We start from the raw sequence: 26,613 nt of genomic DNA, 5'->3' as shown, positions 1-26,613 counted from the left end.
GTGCAAAAGAAATATTCATTATGAGAGCTTATGTGAAAAAATCAATTTCCGTGAAAAAAAAAATAAAATCTGGCACTGTAAATAGTACTTTGGAAAAAAAAAACCAACAGAACAACCTTCCATAAAAACTCGAATTACCAAATCTGTCAAGTCTAGAGGGACAAAAGTTATTAGCAAATTACTGCAGGAATTTGAGAAAGTATCTGTCATGAGTTTCATTCAGCTTTAGCCTTTATTACACAAATCCCTAGGAAATTTTTTGTAAGAAAACTTTCATTGGCCAATAACAGTGTATGTCTCAAACTGTTTTCTAAAAAAACACATGTGTGAACCAATGAAACTGCTTAACCGCCCTATCAACACCCCATGTCATTTCTTGTGTTCCGTAACACAACTTTTTGCCTGTCTTATGACTGCAATCACCAAAGGCAGAAAAAAAATCACAAGCATTGCCAGTGCCTTGAAAAGATGTTATGCCACAAACACCTTGACCCCCAAGAAAACAAGTCTTTCAGTGAAAAGAAAGGCATGGTCCTACCTCTTCCCAGAGGCAAGAGCGTGTCTCCAGATTGCAATTGTCCCTTCCTGACTGTAGATGCAAAGAGCTCAAGAGAAGAGGGTTTTCTTCACCCCACGTGTCCCCGCAGTCAGAACACACACCTCAGTCATTTATCATCATGCCATCTCAACCTGCCAGCTTGACAATGATTTTTCCCCTGGGGTTTTTAAACTAGAAATGTTATTTAGGTTACAAAAACAATTGCACGTTTTGTGCAGCCTAAGCCAGCGTAGAGCTGCAAGCATGCAAATGGAAGGAATCTTAAACCTCCCAGGGCTGCGGCCACAGCACACTCTTCAGCTCTCCTTGCCCAGGAAAACAAACACCGGTGGAGGGAGAACTTGTGCTGGGGAAAGCAGCACATGGTGAGATGCTATGACCATCGCAACCTGTGCTCCGTTTGGTATCCATGGTTCAAGAGCCTTACTGCAGGGCCTTGCAGCTTGCAGAAAGCAATTTTCTTTGGCCTCTGCATCAGCCATAGATTATTTTCCTTGTTTCATTTTTCCTCCCTTCCCCCCATTCCTTGATCAGAAGTGTCTGCTTCATTCTCCCCCTCTCGTGTATGGATTAAAGGGGAAAAAAGGACAAACCTTGCAAGCCCAACGATGCTGAGAATCCAGTGCAAACCCTGCAGATCAATGCAAGCTGAAATTTGCAGGAGGCCTGATCTGTTCAGAACATGTTCATCTGGTCTGGCTCATATTTCTAGATAATGATCACGGGGGATGCAGTAAGTTTGCAGGCACGTATAAAGCAGCTTCCTCACAGAGCAGGATGCACATTTGCCTTCACAATTGCTAAAATGTTGCACTGTTACAGGAGTTCACTATTTTTTACCTAGCACAATTTCTTACTTCTTAATTATTCTTTTTACATAGGTAAATCTTATCTGTGCTCATTATAAAATTCTCACTGCTAAATTATTTATGCCAAACAATCAAGTGTGATACCTCTGCAGATGTCAGCAGATAAACAGAAATGCAATGTTGCATGGTGGAGTTTAATGCTGTGGAAATGTCGGGGCATTTATTTGAAAATTCTACTGACCTTTGCTGTCCTATTTTCAACGTTTGCTTATTGCCACAGTAAGGAAACACTGCAATAAGGTTAGGCATTTTTATATGCGTCTCCTGAAAGTCAATATTTAAGGGAAGCATGTTTCCTCAATTAAACCATTTTGGATTACTTGCTATCTAAAGACACAGCACAGAGGTACCATTTATACAGAATACAGGCAATATATGTGGTATAGGAAAGAGAGCAAGAGCAAAAACTCAATCAAGGCCAAACTACACGATTGTCCTAAGAGGAGCATGGGAGCACAATGTCTGCATGTTGTTACAGCAGGTTACTGTGACCTTAACATATTACAGGTTTGTGATTATTTTGGGGTTCCTCTCTTTCCCTGCTGGCAGTCCAGGCTCTGTGGGGCCTGTGTAACAAGGCAACAGTGTTTGGGAAATAATGAGCAGGAGAATGCAGTGCTGTTCTTCCATTGCAATGTTAGGTGCGATGTTGCACACTAAAGCACTGGATCAATACTTCCAACAGCAAGCCGTTCAATACACCTGAATTATTGCTTCATTTTTCTTCTTATTATAGATGAGTTGTGTTATTATTTTCCCCAAATCGATATTTTACAACCTTTTTTATCCGTTTTTCCATAAATTTTGTGATTACTTTAAACTGGGAATTCCGGTACACTAAATAAGATGCAGTATCTGAGAGGTAGTGAATGTACCTACACAATTTTTTACTCAAGACACTGCTTAAAGGCAGATCCTAATCAATAGCTAAGTAGGAATATTTTTACGTAAGAAAGTTGGAAGCAGTACCTCTCTTACAAAATCAAAATTCACGTTTCTAGAACATATTGACTACAAAATAAGACTATTTTCAAAGTATGGGGAAAGAGAGGTCTGATGGGCACTTTGCGTGGGAAATTTAATTCCAAACAAATATGCTTTTTACTTCCCCTCAGCTAAAGGGCGACCATAATTCACTGAAATTGTTTCTTACAAAGCAGATAATCCTGTGCACCTTAGAGTGATTTAATTAGCTTCCGTAGCTGTCTCCTGCTAAGTGTTTAAAGCATCTGCAAATCAAATCATGTTAACTCATCTGCTGCACTACTTTCTTTGTTCTATGCATAGGACCTTCCTAATAGCATTAATAGAAGCATGAGTTTCCCTGGAGAGGGGAGTAGCAAAATGAGTTAATTACATAGTTATTGTAAAATTGTGTACATTATTCCACAGAACATGCTGGGTAAGTATTAAGGTGCTACACAGAAAATAATGACAATTTTGGGTGATCCCAAGGACTGCAATGTTGTAATTTGAAAAAATAATTGTAGATTCCCACTGTGAAATTCCTGTGTGCAGTCTGCCTGGCCCAGCCGCTCATGGACTGCAATGCAGGATCCTGGCTATTCCCTACATGTCACCTACAATTTCTATCCTTATATTTACTGCAGAATTACAAGATTGAACAGTAGGAAGTACAGTCATCTTCATTCAACATTTTCTAACACTTGAACAATTTTAAAAGGAAAAAATAAAATCCATGGGATTTTCTGCTCTAAATTGTATAGATTTCTGCTCGTATCCATTTGTTCTCATTAGTGATAGCATCACAGACCCCTCAAAGAGCAGGTGCAGCAACTTCTTCAAATCCGGGCATCTGTACTATGGTAGGGCAAGTAATTCATAACAAACCATTCCCTTTCAGTAACTGTCCACAGGGACGTTTTTCTCCAACTAACTTATTAGCTGAAAGTATTTATCAAACAGTTTTTCTGATTAACCTTATCCTTATAGATAAATCGTTAGAGTAGATTGTTACAAATTTTTGGTTTAAATCTCCATTTATAGCACATGTTCCAAGTGGGCATCTCCTCACCTATGTAAGCGTTTGCTGGTTTCAAGTCATGTTTCTTACCAACCGACACTTTTACATCCTTTTGTTCAGGCAAAAACATCACAGAAAGTGAACTTTCCATAGTACACTGAATTTTTCTTAAAATGGACTGGCTCAGCTAACTCACTTGTTCAAACATTCACCAGGAGAAAAACACTACAGGGAAACTGAAGGAAATTCATTGCCAAAAAACAAATGAATATTCATGGTCCACAGAAATTCCCTTATTTCCCAGCTCTAATCAGCATGAACATCTGTGAAAAAAAGTCTAATGGGGGAAATTGGAGAGGGGAGGGGGTCATTTCAATCCTTTCCCTTAGGCCCCAATTTAAAGAAGGTTCATTTGTCTTTCTAACAGAACTTGCAAGCAATGCAAGGATGAATAGTTTTGGTGAAGAAACGATGTGCAGCCTGGCTTTGTCTTTGAGAAAGTTGAACTAAATTCTTAATTCGAGAACAAAAGATACTTAGATCAGTTTCTTGTTCCTGTCCCTGACCTGCCAGACCTATGCACTGCCTTGAGAGCCCCTCTTATCAATAACAGAGCCTGAGCTGACAAAAACACTCAGGGAAAACTCAGTCTAAGGCAAATAGGCGAGGCATGTTTCATTCTCTTCCTTTTAAATAAACGACATCCATGTTCCAGTGTAAGATTTAAGGGAACCAAAAGTACCTCAAAATTAGAAGCCTGTAGAGAAAATATTGTTTTTCAGTATGATGGCCATTTGACTTATTTTTAGGAACGACAATGTAGTGACTATTTCTAGTAGCTGTGCACAACATGCATGTGAACTTTCGGCAGAATTCTTTTTGGAGTAGTGAAACTAGTCAGAGATCTACATTTGGAAAAAATATTTCCCTCGCAGAAGTGACCTTTCAACATGAATTCATGGTTACTTCTGGCAGTAAACCCTTGCCTTTCATTTTTACAAATACAAGCTTGCTGCTAGAACCTCCTGAGCATACAAACTATGTATTTTTATTTGATGAGTCTTCTAAGGAAAGGAGCCCAGCAAAAGCTAGGAATAGGATAAAACTTAGGAGAAAAAACCAAACAAACCACCAAACACAAACAACTAAAAAACGAAACAAAAAAGAGAGGCAATAAGCACACGTATTTCAGAAATTAGCATGCGATTGTAGTACTTGGGGCATTAGTTAACTTTCCTACTTTGTACCTACTATGTGGGGTCACTGAGTGTAATACTTCTCATCCAGCTACAGCCATCCAAGTGCATATTTGAGCACTGGTTCAAGTGCAGACAGGGGACAGAGAGGAGTTTCATGATGGTGATTCACCCACTTGTAAGATGATGTCTGAGACAGTCATTGGGGTACCATGCCCCAGAGCTCCAAAGGGAAGGTCACTAGGGCTTACTAGATTTCTATCCCTTATGCAGACAAGGTTAAAAAAGGACCTTGTCATGTTGAAAAGGGATAACGCTCACCCTGGAAGGTGCTACAGTACTAAAAAGTGACAGCAAGTTTCACAATTCATAGAATTCACAGGTTTTGCTCTGTAATTTTCACAAATTTAAAATTGAGAGTTTGGTGCCACTTTCTGTTTTAACAAACATGTATTCTTCTGCCAGGTGGCTGTTACAACATCTTAATTTCTATGTGTATTTTCTGTTCTATGGGGATTAAATAAAAATACCATTCTTAGTTGATTGTGTAGGGGTTTTCTTTCTATGTTTTTTGGTGGGTTCTTTCTGGGTTTTGTTTTGTTGAGCTTTTTTTATTAACCCTCTGTCTGCTGGGAATGGGTTTTCCTCTTGTTAACCACCAATGCTGACACCTGGTGCTATGCAAGAGCAGTTCAAGTCCACAACTCTTCATGCAAATAGATTAACCACGATTTATGCCAACAGGAAAAACATGAAAAGAATCACATTTGGAAGGGGAGGAGAGAAATTAAAGAAGATGCTGAAAGATGAAATAAAAATGGGTATGGCCATTGCAAATACCTTAGGGTAAACTGTATAAGACTGTAGGTCTCCAAGGGTAGCTGTCTGAACCCAGGCTTTTTCTTGTGGTACTGAATGGATGGCTCACACTTATCTCCCCAAGCTGTAAAGTGCCATGAGCTATCTGGTACTCGGTAGTCTAAGTTCAGCATGGGTTTAAAAGAAGTTCATGCAGAATAGCTGACATACTGCAAAACCACAGTCTAATTTACATCATGCTAACATTGTTTGTGTACTAATATATTAAATAACTTTTGTTCTACCTTGCAGAATAAAAGACCTGCATATGCTTGTCTTGGCAGAATTCAGGAATGATATACTTCTGTAATTAACTACAGAGCTCACAATAGACCAATGGCAAGATCTAATAGCAAAACACCTTTCAGTGAAAGTTATATACAGACCTCTAACAATTGGGTTTGAGATTTTTTTTATTGGCCTTCAGGTATTTTTTTGGGGATGGGGGAGGTTGGCGAATTTTAGAAGAATTGCAGTAGCACTAATGCCACGATGTTCTTCCTTAGCAATATCAGCATCTGCAACTGGGTGATGATAGAGCTCTGCCAGAAGGCCCTGGCGAAGTTTGTTGAGATTGCTGCAACTTTTGTACAGAATGAATCTCCAAGGAAATTCTACTTTCTCTAAGATATTAGTCACCATTATCATGAAATAAAAGTGGACTACTGCCAAATGTCTCAGATCATTTAAAACACCTTGGTTACAATTCCCTTCCTTTCCAAATTGCTTGTCTTTCCCTCTGTTGGCTCCTGTGGTGCCAGCAATACAGTCTCTCTAGCCTCCAAGAGCATGTCCGCACTACAGACTGCAATCTCTTACATACGGAAATGCTCAAACTGACTTTTTAAATAAAGTAACAATGGACACTGCAACCTGCACCAGGAGGCAACTATGCAGCATTTTGGACAAGCCTGACAAGCTGTCAGGGTTGAGCCTAGTCATACTGGGACTAAACTGATTCCAGCATCTCTATCCAGACACCACGACAGAACACATCATTTATGCATTTGATATCTTCATAACTAAGCAGAAGAGCCTGTGTGAGTTCTTGCAAGATAGCAGAAAAGTACAAAGAACTTCACACTCCATGCAATAAATTGCTCTTGCATCCACTGAGATGAAAGGCTGCAAGTACAAGATTTTCCTTTTATCTATATATTAACAAAAAAGCCTGAATCTGTAGACATGGGCTATACAGGGGCACATCTACTCTGTAGTGATTGCTGTCAGCGAGATTTAACCAGGCTAGATAAGCATTATGGGCTGCGTAGGGATGCTAGTACAAGCACAAAGCAAGAGAGGTTGCCCAAGTCCTGCCTCCAGGGAATGATGGCTGCACAGTGCATTGTTGGTCTGAGCCAGCCATACAGCCTTCACTTGTGTAACAAAATGCCTAAGCAAAATGAACCCTCACTAACAAGCACCTCAAAGGATTAAGCACATCTTAAGGAGGCTATTTTGCAGGTAGTGCTGTGCAAAAGCGTGCCTCAGGGGGCCGTGCACTAAATTCACGTTCTGACTTCCTCGCCGGCGCGCTGTGCGCATGGGCACCTCTGGCAGCCTAGCTCACAGCTCGGCCGTTTTTCAACAACACACGCTAAATCCTGCACATGGTCCCAAGCAGAAATCAAAACCTTCTGCACCCCATGAGAAGCACAGAAAGGATGAGTTAGGTACATGTATACCCACAAGGCCACCAGAATTCCCAGCTGTCTATGAATATTTCAGTGGCAACAAGTCGCCAAGGAGTCTGCTTTCTGGACCAGCAAAAAGATAATGCTTTGTATCTCTTCTCAGCGCACAGGATCAAAATGCATTAAGGTAAGCAGTACAGCTGCTGCTGCTCCTATAAACTGTCCATTTCTGTGGCATTTGTCTAATCTGAATACCCACACTTCAAGAAACAACACAATGAAGCCTCCTGTAGAAATAGAATGCAATTCAGGCTTTTTAGAAATTCACCTCAGCTCTCTATTTTATTGGCCATTTTTTAAAAAGAGGGAATAATATCTTATCAACTGACATGAGCTAAAAGGAGAATAAAAAAAGATTAACAATTTCAGTCTGGAATAAGAGAGTTTTGAAGCAAAGGCATGAAAATTTAAAGGTTTTGGGGTGGGGATAAAGAAAAGAATTTACAAGGCTTATTTTGCGAACCCAGAGGGTTAATTTATCATGGAGTAAGTCTAACTTGAAAAGCAAAAAATGGTTTATTGGCTTTGAAGGTCAGATAACTATGTTATATCATATTCAATAGGTTAAGGTTCCAAGGGTCTACAGGATTGCATGACAATTGCAGGAATCCTTATAAAGTCTAGTTTATACCTTTATTGTTAATAGCTTTCTAATCCTTTACCACAAATTTATAGTTTAGAAATGGCAACACATCTTAAAGATTAAAGGTATGTGACAAACAGTTCATGTCCTTTAATAATCAAATCACATAGCTTAGATTGGGGGCTTATCAGGCTTTTTCCTACTCTATGGTTTCATAGGTAGAGAATACTTTATATCCCTATTACATGAATGATGAATGGGACCATTGGTTATGGGCTGTTATTTGCTTGGCTGTAGTCAATATGTTTTCTTTGGACAGGGATTTCAGTGATTTATTTCTCTTTTGGCCTTATCACTTATTAACTCAGGGCAGACAGAAACAGCCAAGGTTGTGAATAAGGACTAGTGCCCATTTAGACTTCTAATATCAGAGAAAATATTCTTTTTAATGATCCAGCTACCCTTTGCTGCATAGACTCTGATTGCACTTCCCTCTAACTAGAAAATAAAGGTCATATTTCTTGGAAAATGTATACATAAAATATGCAAAATAATATGTTTCCTTCACAGCCAGCTTTATTCTGACGGTTGCTGTAATTGCTTTCATTTTGCAGCTGTCCTACAGGTACACTGCACACTTTAAGTAATTGTTTTTTGCAGTGCTGCTTCTTTTCCTGACTATCTGCATACCAAACTAACAACCCTAATATTCCCAATATTCAACCCTGATGACTCTCTGCACTTCACTAGGCACATCCTAAGAAACTTCAAAACAAACACTTTTGTTAGAACTTTAACTCCCAATCCCTCCACCAAAAAGTAAAGTCTGAAGTTATCTCATCTAGGAAAGCTTGTTCCAAAACAATTGCAACCGCTGACTCAGCAGAGCAGCTGCGTTAATGGACTGGAACTTAGAAAGGGCCAGGTTCAAGCTTAAACTCAAGTAGAGATTTCCTCAGGGCATATTTCCTTTTCAAGGGCAGGTTATACCCCAGATCACATCACTGATGTGGGTGCTGGAAGGAGAGACTGCACCAATCCCTCCCTTGTTTTCCCACCTGTATTTTACCTGCAAGCATCTCAGACCCAGCAGTGGGGCCATGAGGTCCCAGTTCTTCAGTGACTATGGCAAACTCCTGTGGCAGCAGAACAGCTTAACCTCTTCAGACCAATGCACCACCCCAAATACAGGTCCATCTCTGAGCTCCACACTCCACCTGATGCCTCCAGTGTCCCCATGGCATGGTCTAGTTGGGTATGAACACTCAGCACAGTGAGATGAAGGGGGAACCCAGTGAACTCCACATTAGGATATTTTTCAATAGCTGTTATGAGGGGTTTTTTGCTTGTTTCCAGAGACATAAATTAAATTTACAAGTAGAAGTCTACATTTACAAAGGATTTATTTTCATTCTTCCTTACTTGACAGTGCTATAGTTAGGATTTACCATCTCTCCTCTATAGTCTCTTTGAGATCAAGAAGCACAGGTAAACCTGCGGCGCTGGGCTCTCCTGCTTTTAAGAACAGACACCAGTTCTTATTTTAAACTTTATACATTTCTTTGTATTGAAGGATTTTGTTCTATTCTTCCATAGCACTCTGTGACTATTTAACTTCAAGATATCTGATACTTTTTATTCTACCACTGCTATTAATATTTACTAGTGAAAGGCAGATAAAAACTGTTGTTAAAAACAAATGGCATTCATTTGCTAGCTACCAGATCTCTTAGCTGGTCACTCTTCTGCAGAAGTGATGTGCTCTATATTTCATTTCAGGTTAATGATTGTCATATCTTTAAGGGTGAAGAATTTTATAAAGACATTGGGATAAAACCCAAGACAGGATCAGAGATGCTGGCTTTTTTGTTTTATTTTTATTGTCCTGTTGGCAGTGGCCTTCTCTCCTCATTTATACTAATCAGCTATTTAAGTGCTCATGATTTAATAATAAACACACATGAATGAGGCATTGTAAAATTAATGGGGTTGTGTATTACTGATGTTGAGAATAACTGCCACTAGGTTTTAACATTTCTCAGGAACTAACACACAGCTATGGCCAAGGTTAGGTGGTGCAAGGGTCAAGCTCTAGCCCACAGGGATCAAGAAAGGCTCCAGTGGGGCTACAGGAACCTCTTGACAGCCAGTCTGTCTCTTATCACCACTTCTTTTTTCTTCCTTTCTTTTTTTTTCGTTTTTTTCTTTTTTTAAGTCTACAAACTCCAGAACTCTCCATTCTGAAAACTGATTGTTTCAATGGATATGTATCTTTTGAACTTTGCATAGTTATTGGTGCCTTCTTGAAAGCAGAAAATTCTCCTAGCAAAGGAATCACTGAAGTTTACCAGGCTGGAAATTTTAGGGACTAGAGATTACCTTCTAAGCAATTCCAATGCTGAGTAGATCTGTGTACATGACTTTAGCTCTGCCATGGACTAAAATTTTAAATAGTGATGGGCAGTTCTTGGTCTCTTATTCTTGGAGGTAACTGACTTAAGGAATGAAGAAAGAATGATTCTCGGAAGAGAACAATCCCTGTGCTTCTGTAAAGTAAACCATTTAAAGATAAAAACCTAAAACTTTAGCCACGTAAAAATGAGGCTTTTGAAAATACTAATAATCTGATCTGTGAGAGTCTTCCTGTTTGTACACAGGCTCAAATGTTTTCAGAAGTAAATTAAGGGTGAAATGAGGATGAAGCAGGAATTTTTCCATGAGATTATTTCTTCTTTGTACAACTAGGGGAGCAAAAAGTTCTCTGAGAAGCCCTATGACATTTCAGAGAAAGAGGCAGTCTCCCAGAAGTTCTGCGAATATCCTGACCTTCCTAAAGCTAACATTTCTACATCACCCTACTCATAACAGCTCAAAAGTATGATGCAAACACCGGTCAGTCTCTGCAGTGCTCCACTCTGACCTACTTGGCCTTCATCACAATTATCCTGGACGATCAGTGTCTGGGTTATTCACACTGCACAGCAAGCCCTATGTGTCTATGCTGACCCTACATCCACTCATTCCTGTTAGTAGACTTCTCGAGGCATACCATAGCCCATAGCTTATAACAAACTGCAAATGAACTGAGGTGGAGGGGATGACACTTGCCTGTTAGTAAACAAACAGTTTAGCTCTCAGTCTCCTGTAAGACTAATGCAAATTAAAGTGGTCCCTGAATTCCAAACTGAATCCAAGCATGTAACCACTTTCCAAAGAAAAGGAAAAAAAAAAAAACCAAACTTTTTAAAAAGGAACAGTATTTGGGGTACTGCTCCACCAAGAACCTGAATTAACCCCATGTGGCATACATAACCTTAGTGACAAAGCTATATACTTTTGGCCCCTATGTAGTCCTTTGCTTTAGTTTGGGAAAAAAAGCACAAAACCTTAAACTGAGCAGGTGGCAGAAAACACAGCATAATGCATTTTTATGGACCTTCTGTATGTCCTTTCCAATATGCAGGGAGATAAATTCTCCCTTCACTTACATTCATGCAGTCCCACTCAAATCTTGCAGTTTAGTACCACAGCAAAATTCATCTGTGAAAATCATGCTGTCCATGATGCATCCATTAAAAAGAAAACAAACAAAAAAACACCAAAAAAATCTCAAAGGCCTGACCAAGTACCACAAATGCTTGCCAATTCTCATCCCTTAACTTGCCAGTCACCTTGGCAAACTACCTATGGATTTGTATCCCTAATGGGTCCTTCATTTATCTCAATTTCTCCAGTTCTAAAAAAATAGTAGTGATACATACCCAACTCCTAAGTTGTGATATGAAGCTTAATTAATATCCTTTGCTCTTCAGTACCAGAAGAGACTTACAGACGAAGGATGCCACAGGGACATAATGACAAGCATATTTGGGTGTATCTCTGTACAATATGAACTTTTAATATTATTCCAAAATGAACACACATGCAAGAGGTGTTCAGACTTCTGTAGTTCTGAATGTTATCTCAGGAATGTCAAAGCTTAAAACCTAAGAAATAATTGCACTATAAGCTCATGCTAATGGCTTGTTTTGCAGATGGAAAACTAAAACCTTACGTTTTCTTGTTAGCAGAGAGTTGACACTGGTTTATTTCTTTCAAAAATACTTACAAAAGCCAGGATTTCTCTGTATATATGTGACCTTGATTCCTAGATGGCACATGAACTACTTAGAGATCATGTTACTAAGTTATTTGCAGTTAAAGGGAAAAAAAAAAGAGGCTAAAATTAATGGGTCACTGGGTATTTTCTTCTGAGAACTTAAGTACTTAACAGTAAGAAAAAAAACAGTTTACAGCCAGGTGGCTTGAGGGGATATTTTGTTGAACACTGATTAAAAATAATTTCTTCTAAATGAGACCTGACCACAAAATGGGACCATTAACGAGCAGGGACATTCTCACCAGAAAGGAAACTACGCTTGATCAACTCCTGCACCGCCCACAAACCCCAGGTCTTTTTTTCTCTCTCTCTCTCACACACACTCTCTTTTTTTTCTTTCCCCTTTTTCTCCTCTCCCCTTTTCTTGTTCTTAATAGCAGGGTAAATAAGCAGCAAGTGATGCTGAAATGTTTTCGGCCAAAAACAGAGGCCGAACTCCTCTGAGAAAACATTTGGCCTCTGTGGTTTTGTAATATGTTCCAGAACACTGAGTTCACTGAAGAACATTGTGAAAAACTCCCATCGGCTGGAGTGATGCTGGGGAATGTTACTGTATCCCAACTTCCAATTGGTCCATTTCCTGCAGGCCTTGTTAAAGGGGGCTGTGTAAAAAAAAAAAAAAAAAAAAAAAAAAAGAAAGAAAAAGGAAAAAAAAATAGTGCTATGTGGGAGTTAAAACAAGTTCTCATGGGAAAAATGAATGGCAAGAAATTCTAGCTTTAAAAGAAACAGCTAATCTGCTAGTTTGATTGTTCTTCAAAACTTACAATGAACCAATAATCCTAATTAAAAACACTTGGCCTAGTTCTCTAAAGCATCATAGCTTTTTCTATGCTTCGTTTGTACACACCATAGACTATTAGTTTTTTTCTAGTGCTCACTAACAAAGTGCTGACTTTGTTGGGATGGCTGAGCTAATTTCGTGAACTCAGTGTGAAACCTTAGCTAAACAAAATTGTGGTAATTTTCCTTAATTTGTAAAAGTGATTGGAGTGCAAACAAAATTTTCCTCTTGGGTCAATCCTATAATTTTCAATTAACTAAAACTAATCGGCAGGCGTGTACTGAACCTGCATTTTGTTTAAAGGGCTGGAAGGCACTTCTGAAGGTCAGGATGCATTAATAGTTTTTATTTTAGCTCCCTTTAGTCTTTTTTAAAAAGCCACATTTAAGTTCAGGCTGCCTCTAAAACGAAAATGCAAATTGTGTGAGATAGGATTTCAGTCACAATAGCTTTTCTGTATCTACCGTAGCTCCATAAAAGCTGCATAATTAAGAGAATTGTCCATGGATTGGATCATCTTTGATTTTAGCATTGTTGTTTGGTATTACATAACTTTCATTTATTGAATAAATATAACGTGTTTTAAACACTAACCTGAAATGCATATATGGAAATGCTCTCCCTAGTGGGACACCTTATTTCCACATTCAGCCATCTGCTTCTGGGCAGACAAGCTAAACTGCTGCCTTCCTTTTTACTGGCATAGCTAATTAATGATGATCTGAAAAGCAAAACCGAAATGGGTCCAAGCCATTTTCACATTTAAATCACAAAATGAAGTCCCGAAAAATGTCTTTGCAAAGTCAAGGGGGGACAGGTTTCCTCCCTTTCTTCTTCTGCATGCATACTTGCCATTTCACCAGCCCAAGAAGCAGCCACCCTGGTGGCTTGACAACAAGCAGGACAGCACAACTTACTGTGAGTAAGAAAGTGAGAAGGGAAAGTATTCGTGGTCACACTGTCCAGAGCTCTGGCTGACACTTTCATGTGGTACACACCGGCAATTTGCACCAGTTAACAATCTGACCCTCTGCTTTTGCTTTTTGTTTTGTCCTGACACATTCAAACCCTAAATAACTTTTCTGATACGGGGCGTTATTGTCCAATATATGAATTTTCCACACATTATTAAAGTCATAATGTTCACAATAAATGCACACAGACTCCACAAGAGCCTGTTGCTCAGCTAGCAAGGCAATATGTGAATACTTTAAGACCCAGTTTAAAGGAACCTAGTGCATAATCCCAACTGAGGGAGAGGGTATTTGAAAAAGACAACAAAGCTTTATAAGGCACCTTTGTTCAACTTGTTCAGTGTTAAGAAAAACCAAAGGAGAGCCTTGCTACCCAGCTGGAGCACAGAAGTCTCCCCCCTGCCTTGAGTCTCTGTGTGTACATTCACAGCTGGAGCAAAATATGTGCCCAGTGTAATTCAGAATGCCTCATAACCACAAGTATTTATCATATATCTTATTCTTAAAATTCCAAGGGCAGTCAAGAATGGGGAAAGGAATTGCACTGGGTTGCGATGAACCACAGTTCAGGCAAACGGTTACAGAAATAGGCAGTCCTGTCTGCATGTGTGAAACAACAAGCATATAAAAGGACAAGAACACCAAAACCTGGACCAAGCTATTAATTCTTGTAGGATTCATACCTTCCAAGGAACCAACAACACACATTCATTTAAAAAAGTTAGGCTGCTACTTGATTTATTTCCCAGGCCATTCTTATCACTACTGAGAGTGGTTTAACATTGACAGCACCTGCAATGTCCTTGTGTGTTTTTTGTAAGTGTTCAGGCCAAACCCACTGGACTTAGTGGTCTCAGCGTGGGATGCAACCCCAAAACACACTGCAAATCACTATGTCTGCAGCATCAGCTGGGGTGAAAGCTACTTAGCCTCCCTGGAAGTCAGAGTCAAATATGTAGTGGTGAGATGGGCAGGCAAACAGGCTGCTACTTAGAACATTTGCAACATTTGCCGGACAATGTGAGATGAAGATATTTAGCAGGATGTTTCTTGGAAGGCAGGTTTGTGATTGCACTACTATGCCTGGCTCTTTATGCTTGCACTCTTCCTCTGTTTGTTTGAGTAGTGGAGTATCTGTTTCTCTCTTTCCTTCCCCTGCCTGGGTAAAGAGATGTCCCACTGCGAGGACAAACAAGCAAACAAAAATCCCACATTGGTATGTTTTCAGATTCATCTCTATGGTCATCCATGTCTGAAATCTGACCTTAAATTGGTATCTTCAATGACGTGCTCAGCCAAAATAACAAAATACAGTACAGTTTTTAATGACAAAACCAGAAGTCTGAGGAAGCATGATATATTGCCTGCCCTATTTCTCCACATTATATCTAGTACTAAAGCATCCTTACCTGTGTAAATGAATCTTCCAGGCGTTCCCTTGCAAAACTGCTTAGACTTGTAGGACAATGTGACTTCTACAACCCCTGGGATATGTCGGGGAGGCGTCTGTACACGGATGGCATGTGGAGTAATCAGCTAGAGGAAAACAGAGAAGGGAGAAGAAAGGGTAAAAAACTACTGTTAGATGCTGAACACTAATAACACTTTCCTCTCAGATCACAGTAAACAATCTTTGAAACATGTAATTAACCTGTCAATGTTTGAATACAATCTTGATGTAACCCACACAAAAGCCAGTGACTACAATATTTACAAGCGTTCTCCTCCTCAGCCATAACAACATTATTTCTGTTTTCATACATGGCAGGCACTTGCTTCTTAGTACAAGCATTAGCCCTGGTTTAATGCAATAACTTTAGCTTACAGCAGCAGGATGTGTGTTTGCTCAGGTGAACAATGGGGTCATCACAGTGTCCAACAAATCCAATTGATGATACACAGTTAGATGTGTGAATATGGCACAGCTCAAGCCAAGGCTGAGATTCACTGCTCAGCCCATGCCCAGGCAGGCTTTTAAATGCACTGCTCCCCAGCTGGCATCCATACCCTGCAAAAGCACTATGTGCTGCTGGGTTTATTTTCTATTCATTTTCTGGAGGTATAACTGATTACTGCAGAAGTGCAAAATTTGGCTTCTGAAGGATGATGGATCTTACAAATGATCAGAGCACTCAAGAGATACACCAAATATAACCATCTAACCATCACTTCCAGTCTTGCCTTCATTGCAATGACTGACGTCTAAGAGGGCTCCTGCAGATGTGAATTTATGTATTAAGAAGTAGACAAACTTAACTTTCTTGGTGCTAGGGTTGGGAATCCTGATCATCTTAACACAAAAGGTTGGGATGGGTCAGTGCTGCACTTCCCATGCTTTAGACCATTTTTGCTCTGTCAGGATTCTGGACTGGATTTAAAACATAGTCCCTGAAATTAATATAAGACCCATCTAAGAGTTCTTTGATTTATGGCAGGTTAACTCAAATCTCTGCTGCACTCAGAAACTACAGCATTGTCCTCCCCATCACTGAAATGTCCTCACTCATTATTCTCCCTCAGACAAGAATAGGGAAAAGAGGTATGTAGAAAAGCTTCCATGATTGTGTCCAGCAACCAAGATACAGCTCGGGCACACGGAGCCTTCTCTAACTGACCGTGGCACATTAACACATTTCTAGAGAAGCAAACAAGACCAAGACCATAACCAGCCTTGACAGTGAACAAAGCCATGGGCACCCTGTGCAGACAGTAAACTGCTTTGTGCTGTTGGTTGAATCATTTCAAAATGCCTTTTTTTTTTTTTTCCTCCTTAATAAATACCTAACCTTATTCGTATTTTTACTAGGAACCAAATATGTCAAAATCATGCTAAATTCTTACAAAATTTCAGATTTTTAACTAGTTCTTTGTTTAGGGCATAGGACTAAAAAACCACAGGAGAGTATTAGCTGTCTGAGAGCCATCTGTGTTACTGAGGGAAATGGCATACACAGTAGGAAGTTCTCCATATTTAAAATAAGAAAATTAAAATTGCATCAAGTTGAAGATTAAAACCAAAACTGTCAGCATCAAATGCTCCAAAAGTTATTCAGATCCACAGAAGTCATAAGTCATATGTCATTTTAGAAATGACCATGTAGGAATTGATGCCGCCTTGTTTGTGAGCTCCAAAGAACACATTTTGAGGCTTTGCTTTGAAAGCATGTGATTTAGAAACTTATTTATTTTTAAAATAAACCTGCCTTTTTTCTAAATTACTCTATCAGCTGGGTAAAAAAAAAAAAAAAAAAAAACAAAACAAAAAAATAACCAAAACACCAACAACCAAACTTCCACAATTGCTTTTACTTCAACTGAATTATCTTACAGTTGGGTTGACTGAGCCTAAAAGTCACAGCGAACTGTCTATATGCCCTCAATAGTCAGGAGGCAGAAAGCACTGCCAAAGAGCAATTTATTTCCAGTGCTATAGACACCTCTCAGGTTGGGATGAGCTGCTCTCTGGAAGCATCTACCTTTCTCCAGTGACCCCAGATGACAAGTTCAGACTCGATGCTTAACTGTAGGCAGCCAAACATAGCTGAGATAAATCCCCTCCATAAGTGGTTCTAGTTAACTGGGTGAACTAGCAAGATGGGAAAAGTTTCATGACATTTCTAGAGGGAAAATATTGTAAAAAACAGCCATGGATTTTAGTAGTAAAGGTTAAAATGCTACATCAGCATGTGCCTTGCACCACTCACCCCCATTCTAGCGTGAGCTACACAGGCAGCTTCTGGTTGTATCTTTGAATTTCCCAGCATTTACTGGTCTGTCACCACTTTAATGTTTTTTAAACATGATTTGTGGCATTTTCCAATACTCATCTTCCCTGGTTCCCAAGAAATGTCTGACCTATTTATGGTCCATTGTTACAGAGAGCTGGGGAGAGTTAAGCAAGTTTCCTGGTTTGTTCTCCACAAACAGTTTGGTTTTCCTTTGTGCACTGAAGTAAATAAGTTTAACTGTGTTTAAAACCACAAATATACAATAATGTCGCCCACACATTCCCAAAGGGTGAACATTATGCCTGAAGTCCTATGGTTTAGGATGCTCAGGATGTATTTTACTCCTCTCTTTTCTAGAACTAAGACTTGGGAGGTATACCAGAAGAATACACATGCCTTTTACTTTTTCTCCTTAGCATCTGCCAATGACCACTGTCAGTGATACAGTGCTGAGCTAGAAGGACCTTTGTTCTGGGTCAACCTTCGGTTCTCATGTGTACAAAAAGGAACTAGCTAGCTCATTTACACACCAGTACTCCCCTATATTGCTGCCACATCAAGAAATTGTCTTTAACAGACGATGTTCCCTTGCACATCGAAACCTCCCCTCAGAAGCCCACCTTTGGTCTCGAAGTGATTCCCAAGTGCTGTCAGGATCTGCACTATGGAGCAGGACCAGTGCTCCGAACTGCCCTGACTGTTTTGCAATCTGAATGACCCAATGGATACTGCACAGGTCTGGATACTCCATGCCCACCCATGATAAATTTGCTCCAACTTTGATAACTCCAGGATTATGGGATGTTTCCCTGTCTACACTGTCACCCTGTGGCCTGACCTTGGGAATCCACTTACCATGTTTTCTACTCTTGCGCTGACATAGCCTGTACCTTCTTCAGGTTAGTCTGTCTCATATTTGCATGTAAATCATCTGGAAGAGGTGAGCTATTTGCATCAAGGGATATTAAAAGCAAAGAATTCTTGGAGGCCTCTGAGACCCAAACAGTTGGAGACTGATAGAGTGTCCTGAGGAAGCACCATGACATGCTCACCCTGGTTTTTTTATAGACAGCTGTCATTGCCCACTGCCAAACCCAAGATGTTCTGACCTCAGGTGGGAACTTTTGGTGCATTAACAGCCATCAAAACAATTGTAGCAATGACATGCCAAGAACTAAGAACTTCCAAATATGAGGTGACATACATTTCTGACCTCATTTTTAAAATGTAAATCATGCGAAAGACATTAACCTGTGATTTGGACATGAACCCACCAGCCAAAATCCCACATCCAGCTTTCTCCTCCATTCCAGCTTTTGGCAAAATGAGGCCTGGAGCTGGACATAAACCTAGTAACGGGACCCTTTCTCCCAGGGATTTTCAAGCAAATTGGTCTGACTTGGCAACCGAATTATCTGTTTGATATAAACTCTTACATGTCAGTTGGGACATGCTATGGATTGTATTAAAACCTGAGTTAGAATGGAGGGAGGTGCATGTCCTTCAAAATCCAAAACACATTTGGTTTGAGTGTGTACAACAAGCCTCTTTCTGTGGTTTGCTAATATATTCTAGACATTCTTGTATGATACAGCATCATTTCACACTCTTCCAAGTGCCAGGTTACTTTCTTTTTTTAAAAGTGACATTTTGTAAGGAGATGTCATTAATCTGAGTCACTAGTTTATTTTTGCTTGCTTGAGCTCTGGTTTGTGGTTAGGGAAACGGTGACAGTCATAAATTTAACTTGGACTCTGTGTAAAGAGGACCAGTAGGACAGGAATGAAGAAAATGAAGAAACCCACCAACTGAAGGTAATGACAGTTTTCAGTGAGAACAGGACCCATACAGTACCTCTATTTTAAAAAATGACCAATGACTTCACATGCCTCAGTTCTGGGGATCCGGATGCTGCTTAATAAGCTTTGGGTTGCAAAAAGAGGGTGCCACTCATTTTTTAAAAGTGAGTCAGACTTCCAAAATAAGAACAAAAAAACCCAGAGACTTCCAAAATCAATAAGAAACATAAAAAGCAAAATAAAAACCTCTGTCACAAAATTTGATTCAGCAGCATTAAAAATGAATAAACGAATAACCCCAAAAGCAACAAAATCCCACCAACCCAAAAATCATCTTCTGGTTTTGCGTTGTACGAAGGTAAAAAAAATGATATTTCAGTGCTTCATCTTTTCTTAATATAAAAGCAAAAGAAGTTGTTTCCAGCTGACTCTGTACAGCTGGAGGAATGTTCTTGGCAGGAAAATGTTTGAAGAAATAGTTCATTTTAAGCAAATATTGTGGAATATTTATAAGAAACTAATTTTGTCTTCACAATCATGTATTTGCCCTGAAACTTGACTCTTGGAGTTTCAGCCCCCCAATAAGGGAGCGAAACAACAGGGGATTTTTATCAGCAGCTCGAATTTGGAACATTAGCAGCAACGCACAGACCCAGAACATTGGGTAAAAACCTGCAAATAACAACTCTGTCTGTCTGTGGACTGGACAGAGAGGCAGCGTCTATCTGGCAGACAGACTATTTGCTGGGAGTTGCCTGTCAAGATTCAGCATGTGCAGACGAGATACCAATGCCGTTTGTTGGTCAGTTATGAAAGTCTCTCAAAAAAAAGGCATTAGATAGCCCGTTTTCCTGTATTCTAAAAATATCGAGGGCTCATAAAGTCATTTTTATAAAGTAATATGGGTGTTAAGGATTAATTGAACTTACTGGCTTAGGGTATCTGCATTTCTGCACAAAATTAATGTGACAAATTAAGTTTTTATTTAGTTCTCCCTGGCTGAGAAAGGTTGCAATTATGTTAGAGTGTTTACAGCTAAAATATATGTTTAAATAATAAATATGTGTTTCAGAAACCATTTTAAACCTCCTTTTTTTAACACAGTCAACTCCATTTCAAGCATATAAATATTTCAATTACAAAACCTGAATACATGTAAAATAAATTAAAAATATATTATTTACATTTCAAATTATTTATAACATACACTGCTTGACAGCAACAAATTCACCCTTAAAATGAACATTCTTTTTGACTTTCAACTTTGCTTCTGAACCATGGAGGATTTATATTTTAAATATCCATGCATCTCAGGTATTTACACGGATTTCACTACAGCAAAGTCTGAGTAATATAGAAACTTTATGATAATTATCTTCACAGCACCTTTCCAAAGAAGGTGACTAATCTTATTACTATGTCAGAGAAAGGGAATTGAACTTTAAGCAGATTATGTGATTTGCCCAGGGTCCCATGCAAAGCCTGTTGCAAAATGATGCTTAATTTAAACATTAGACTTCATCCCCCTAACCACCTGCAGTTATAACTGAAAGTGAAGCTAGAAAAATCCATGTGAAAACATTGTGCAAGACTCACTCTTTTTCTTTAGTTTCCATCTATCTATCTAGTTTTGTTTCAGATTTCCTGCAGCTTAGTTAAAATCATATTTTGTTTGGATCCATGAAACAACAGAATGAACTTGAAAATTCTTCTTGAATTTAATTACAAAATAACCTGGCCAGGTTTGCTCAACCTGGCAAACTGGCAACTCAGGATGAACCTGCTCCAAGTTTGAAATGGTACTGAAATTCAGATCAGGAGTTCAAGTCTACACTCTACTAAAGTAAAAGACATATTTTTCCTGGGGACTGAAAATGCACTAAACACTTTTAGAAGTGGGAAGACAAATGAAAGAACTTATTTTGTACTTCATAGGTGGCTAGTATGTGTAATCTGAATTATTTATAGGTCACTATTATTTAGGGATCACTCAGACATCTCATGCATTTCTGCATGTTTGTCTGCTTCTTTTAGGAAGAACTCTTTTCCCTTATAGGATTTTGTATTGTTCTCAGAGGTTATGAAACTGAGAAGCAATTCTGTAAGGGAGAGATAGTGAAACAGTTCTCAAAGCCAACTTGCAGCCTGTTATAGCATTCACAACAAACAGACTGGCTTTGGTTTGGAACCCCTCTAACATTATTCATGTTATGACAAGGTCTGGCAACCACCAGCAACAACGTTTTGACCAGCACTCACTCTCCTGAGATTAGAAATTGCCAATTAATGGCTTCCGCTAATAAATAGAATCAAACTTTATAATGAAAGATCCAATTCTGCAGTACCAAAATCAGAGCACTTTCCTCCCACCTCTTCACCTTTCCCTGTTAAACGTCTGTAGCCATAATGGCTTTAATCCTAACACACAAAATGCTTACACTGGACCCAGGGGGCACTTTCATGATCACATAAGGGCTTCAGAATAGGGCTTATTTAATATATCTCCTTTTCTGGAATGCCCTTTCATTCACATTTGTCCTCAAGCAGAAGGATGAGAGAGGGAGAGGGAGAAAGAGAGGGAGGGGTAAAGAGAGAGAACAGTGAAGCCCATGAAGGACATTAGAGAATACTCTTCATATGGAAAAACACTACCATATGTACAACAGAATCAGTAGGGGGAATGTGCTGGATACAAACTAAGCTAGAATGTCAATTTAATATTTACAGGATATAAGGTAAAGCACCAGGCAATCCTTATGTAAGGTAAGCATTGTACAGCTACTTCAGAGATGCTTTTTTGTCTGTTAGTGTGTTTATTTGAGTATTGAAATAATGAAAATAACTATTTCCTACAAAATCTCAAAAATGCTTTTGGAAAATCATAAATGCAAAATATAAACCTTCCCTTGGAGCTGCCTTCCTGTGCCAGTGAAGCCAGTGGAAACTCTGCCCCAGTTTCTATGGCCCTACTCACTAGAATTGGCTGTTCATATGCTGCTTTCTACAGGCTTTTGGGGAATATCAGACTCCACATATATTTATGTGTCAGGAGAAGAGAGGATTTAAGAAACTGGGAGGAAGAGGAACAGTAAAAAATGGATAAGAAACTAAAAATGGGATACTGTGAAACTACAGAGGACCCCAGTAGGTATTATGAGGCTGTACTTTCCACTGTGGATACAACACTGTGTATTCAGTTGTTGTTATGAAAATGATACTTACGCCAAGCACCTACACTTTAAGTATATGCTGTTCACAGGCACTGAATTTCTTGAATGAAATCTCCACCTCATTGAGCTGCAGCTACAAGCAGCGAGCTTCCCTGGAAAGCAGGATCACCTAAACGTTTGTTTCCTGTGGGCCCTTAGCTATTGTGCTAAATGCAGAATTATTCACACACGCATTTATCCTTCCCTTTTCCTGGAATAAAAGACACCGAGCTAAATTCAGGGGCAGTGAGAGGAGATGCAAATCCCCTGGCTACAATGGATTTCTGCCACAGGTAAATTTGACTAATTATTTTCATAAAACTGAATGAGGAAAGGATTCACATCTCAACATTTGTTGCTGATTTAGCATGTGGCATAAAAAAGGACAGGCTAGCTGTAAGCTAGACAAAGCTATTAGACATTACCGTTCAGACAACACCTACCTCACTCCAAACCAGCATGGTGCCGAATATGACCTGTAACCCATCAAAGAAATTGTCTCCTATGATGATGACAGTGGCACCTCCTGTAGTCCATCCTTCACTTGGACTGATGGCTTTGATACATGGTGTAGCTGCTTTTCAACACACATGAAAAAGAGAAGTATTCTGCTGTTAGAACCAGATTTTAATGACAGAAGACTTGAGAAAAAATAAAATAAAAGGAGCTTTCATTTCCCCCCCTTACTAACACAAAGATTTCAGCAACCATGTTCTTTCTAGTACACATGTATGATCTCAAACTGTATCTTTGGAAGCATTTTCTCTCAATTAATTTCTGTTTGGTTTTGTTATCTGTATTGAAATAAATTAACTTTTTTAAAGCCTATATTTACAAAAAAAAACCCAACCAAAACCAACACAGCATGATGGGCAGAAACCAATCGGAAATCAGGACAAATCCCAATCTTTATTCTGTATGAAATGTGCAATTCCTGAGTTAAAACAATCTTCAGTGAGCTTGCTTTATTATACATCATAACCTAAATTCACCATTCAACTCCCATAAATATTATGGAAAATACTAGCTAAATAAAAAAGTGTGTAACCCTCTGTCATGGTTTAAGCCCAGCCAGTAACTCAGAACCATGCAGCCGCTCACTCACCCCCCCGCTTCTTCTTCCCCCTGCTCCCAGAAGGGATGGGGAGGAGAATCAAAAGTATGTAACTCCCATGGGTTGAGATAAGAACAGTCCAGTAACTAAGGTATAACACAAACCTACTACTGCTACCACCAATAATAACAATATGTGGAATAACAAGGGGAGAGGATACAATTGCTCACCACTGACTGACCGATACCCAGCCTGCCCCGAGCAGTTATCTGGGCCTTCAGAGTAGCTCCCCCCAGTTTATATACTGGTCATGACGTGCTGTGGTATGGAATACCCCTTTGGCCAGTTTGGATCAGGTGTTCTGTCTCTGTTTCCTCCCAGCTTCCCCTCCTCCCTGGCAGAGCAGAAGGCTGAGAAAGTCCTTGATCGGGCTAAATATTACTTAGCAACAACTGAAAACATTGGTATTATCAACATAGTTCCCAGGCTGAAAGTCAAAACCACAGCACTGCACCAGCTACTAAGGAGAAAAAATGACTGCTATAGCTGAACCCAGGACACCCTCAGGAATTCTTTAACTGTTCTGCAATCGGATCCAGGTTGTTCTAGTATTAAACCACCCTGCACTGCTTAATGCTTTGGCTACTACAGAAAAAAAACCCACAAAAAAACCAAAACCAAATCCCACAACCCTGCCATCAAGTCATTCCAGTTATGTTGCATCTACCAGACAATTAAGAAGCAGGTGCCATAATCATACAGTCTGTCCCCACTTTCAACAGTCATTTTCTTGGTACCACATGTACTAAGAGCCTCCTGAGAGGATGTTGAAAACTCAAGACCTGCTCCAAGTAGTAAGCTCAGATCTGTGTAAGGTTTTCTGGCATAAGACTATCTAAGCAGAAACATGCTTGACTTCATACATTGGTGGTATAGGGCAATATAAACATCCACATACTGATTTTCCTCCTCTGCAGTACTGGAGTACATCAGAACTTAACTGTGCTGAAGCAACATGAATAACATTACTTTAAAAATAAACTGACCAAGACAAAAACGCCTCTATAACTCTCAGCTGTAGAGTTTCAGGGTGGTCATATAGATCAATGTAAAGAAACAACTCCATCTCAAATGCCACCAACTTCTCCATGCTAATACAGCATTAGGCATAAATATGACACCACACCATTAGATAACATTTTAAGTAAAGCAGGTACCTCAACGATCTCATTGGCCATGAAAAAAGATTCCTTAAGGAAGAGCAAAACTCCCCCAGTCAATCTCAGTGTCGGAAAGAAAGACTCTTTCGGTATGAACCCAGTTCCCAGCAGCAAGAAGCTGCCTCCACCGAAAACACAAGAAGGGCTGCCATTGCCCACACTGATTCTGCAATGCCAATCAGCAGGGATGAGTTAACTGCGTATGTATATGTGCCTATATACCTCTTTCTTTCGGGTTGCTGGCATTTGGCTGTGAATTGCCACTTGGTTGAAAGGCTGGCTGAGCTGTTACTCTGGTTTGTAGCTTTGAGTATTTGATGACTTACTCAAGGGAGAACACTCAGGCACTTCATCAGGTAGGGACTTACCAGGAGGAGAGGGGTGTGAAAGCCACCCACATTAACACCATCCAGGACAATACCCTTGCACTTGTGAATTACTTAATGATGCCCCTGCCCTACATTCTTCTAAATCTAAATTAATTTACTTCTAACAGTAAATTAATTCATTCACAGAAGCCTACTTTAAAATGCTCCAGACATAAAGCACTAAAGAGACCCTATGAGTATTTAGTGACCTTATAGTGGGTTGGAGCTAATTGCAACTGTGGTGAGGCTGGTGAGAAGCTCCTTCCTCTCAGCCTCTGGGCAGGGTGGGTGTGGAGCTGGGAAGCAGGACGGAGCTGGAAAGGGAGCTGTTGAGTCACCCTTAGCAGTGAATGTTTCTGTGGGCACTGCTACAGACTCGCACTACCAGTGATGGAAGGCATGCATGGGGAGCAAACACATCCCATCCCTACCTACAAAAGGTTGTAAGTGTCAGGCACAAACTTTTCCACTACTTAAGCTGATGGGGATGTCAGCTTCAGTGAAAAACACAAACACGGGCAGAAAAAAAATCATTACCCTACTTCAAACTTGGCAGAGCACAACCATTAACTTTTACATGAGCTAACAAAAGAAACATCCTAACATTACCATCATGAAAATGTAGCGCGCACACAGAAGTAACTTCAATATGTTTAATTTGGATTCAAGTTACTTGCATAAAACTGTGCATAAAAACCATTGCAAAGTCCAATACCAAATGCTTTCCTTTCAGCCGAGCTCATGGCAAGGGATTTACAGTGAAAGCAGCTTTTCAAAATGCCATCCAGCCATTTCACAGAATCAAGCTTTTTCATAAATAAAAATTAAAATCACTTCCAAATTACACCCTTTCCAGTATTTCCAGTTGATTGTAGATGCACACCCCCCATAATAAAACCTGAAGAAAATCAGTTTCCCATGTGTCAGAGAAGGAGATACTTTTCTTAAAGACTACAAGCAACATTTTTTTTTTCCTAAATACCAGTGAATAAAAACTGTTTGAGGCTATAAGCCATTAACAGAAAACACATGCAGGCTTCACCGAAAAGGTTGTCAAGCATTGGAACAGGCTGCCCAGGGAAGTAGTTGAGTCACCATCCCTGGAGATATTTAAAAGACATGTAGATGTGGCTCTCAGGGATATGGTTTAGTGGTGAATTTGGCAGTGCTGGGTTAATGGTTGGACTTCATCTTAAAGGTCTCTTCCAACCTAAGTGATTCTATGATTCAAAATTATAGATTCAATTAACTTTTACAATGAATGCAAGATACTGTTCTGCAGTTACAGGTCCCCAATAAGGGCTACTTTATTATCCCTTATTATCTTATGATGTTCTTTGCGGTACCTACATTGCACTCAGAGGTGGAAGGTGCTGCACTGTCTGTGCTGCTTCATGTATTTTATACATATACATTCTTAATATCAAAAAATGTCAAGTACCATGGCAGCCAGGGAGAATTTGAGCAGACATTCAGGTCCTTGTGCTGAACTGGGGCTGTGGATGTTCATTGAGACACTCTTGCCCACAAAATCAATGTAACCACTCACATGTGTAATGTTATAAATTAATTTTA

General features: G+C 39.6%; 1 protein-coding gene across 1 annotated transcript in view; it reads right to left on the bottom strand.

The window, feature by feature from the left end:
* The window catches only part of LOC104403117 (transcription factor COE1), a gene marked incomplete at its 5' end in the record, with an annotated part of 71,099 nt that extends 48,129 nt beyond the window's left edge, over positions 1-22,970 (bottom strand). Inside the window, 2 exons of the mRNA XM_010011165.1 lie at positions 15,070-15,196; positions 22,840-22,970. Of these exons, the coding sequence (XP_010009467.1) occupies positions 15,070-15,196; positions 22,840-22,970 (258 nt within the window). The remainder of the gene's footprint in view (positions 1-15,069; positions 15,197-22,839) is intronic.
* Positions 22,971-26,613: the final 3,643 nt, after the last annotated feature.

This window comes from Nestor notabilis, unplaced genomic scaffold (assembly GCF_000696875.1).
Source record: "Nestor notabilis isolate BGI_N333 unplaced genomic scaffold, ASM69687v1 scaffold9693, whole genome shotgun sequence".
NCBI lineage: Eukaryota > Metazoa > Chordata > Aves > Psittaciformes > Psittacidae > Nestor > Nestor notabilis.
The sequence above is the reverse complement of the archived record's forward strand: the minus strand, read 5'-3'. Positions and strand labels throughout refer to the sequence as shown.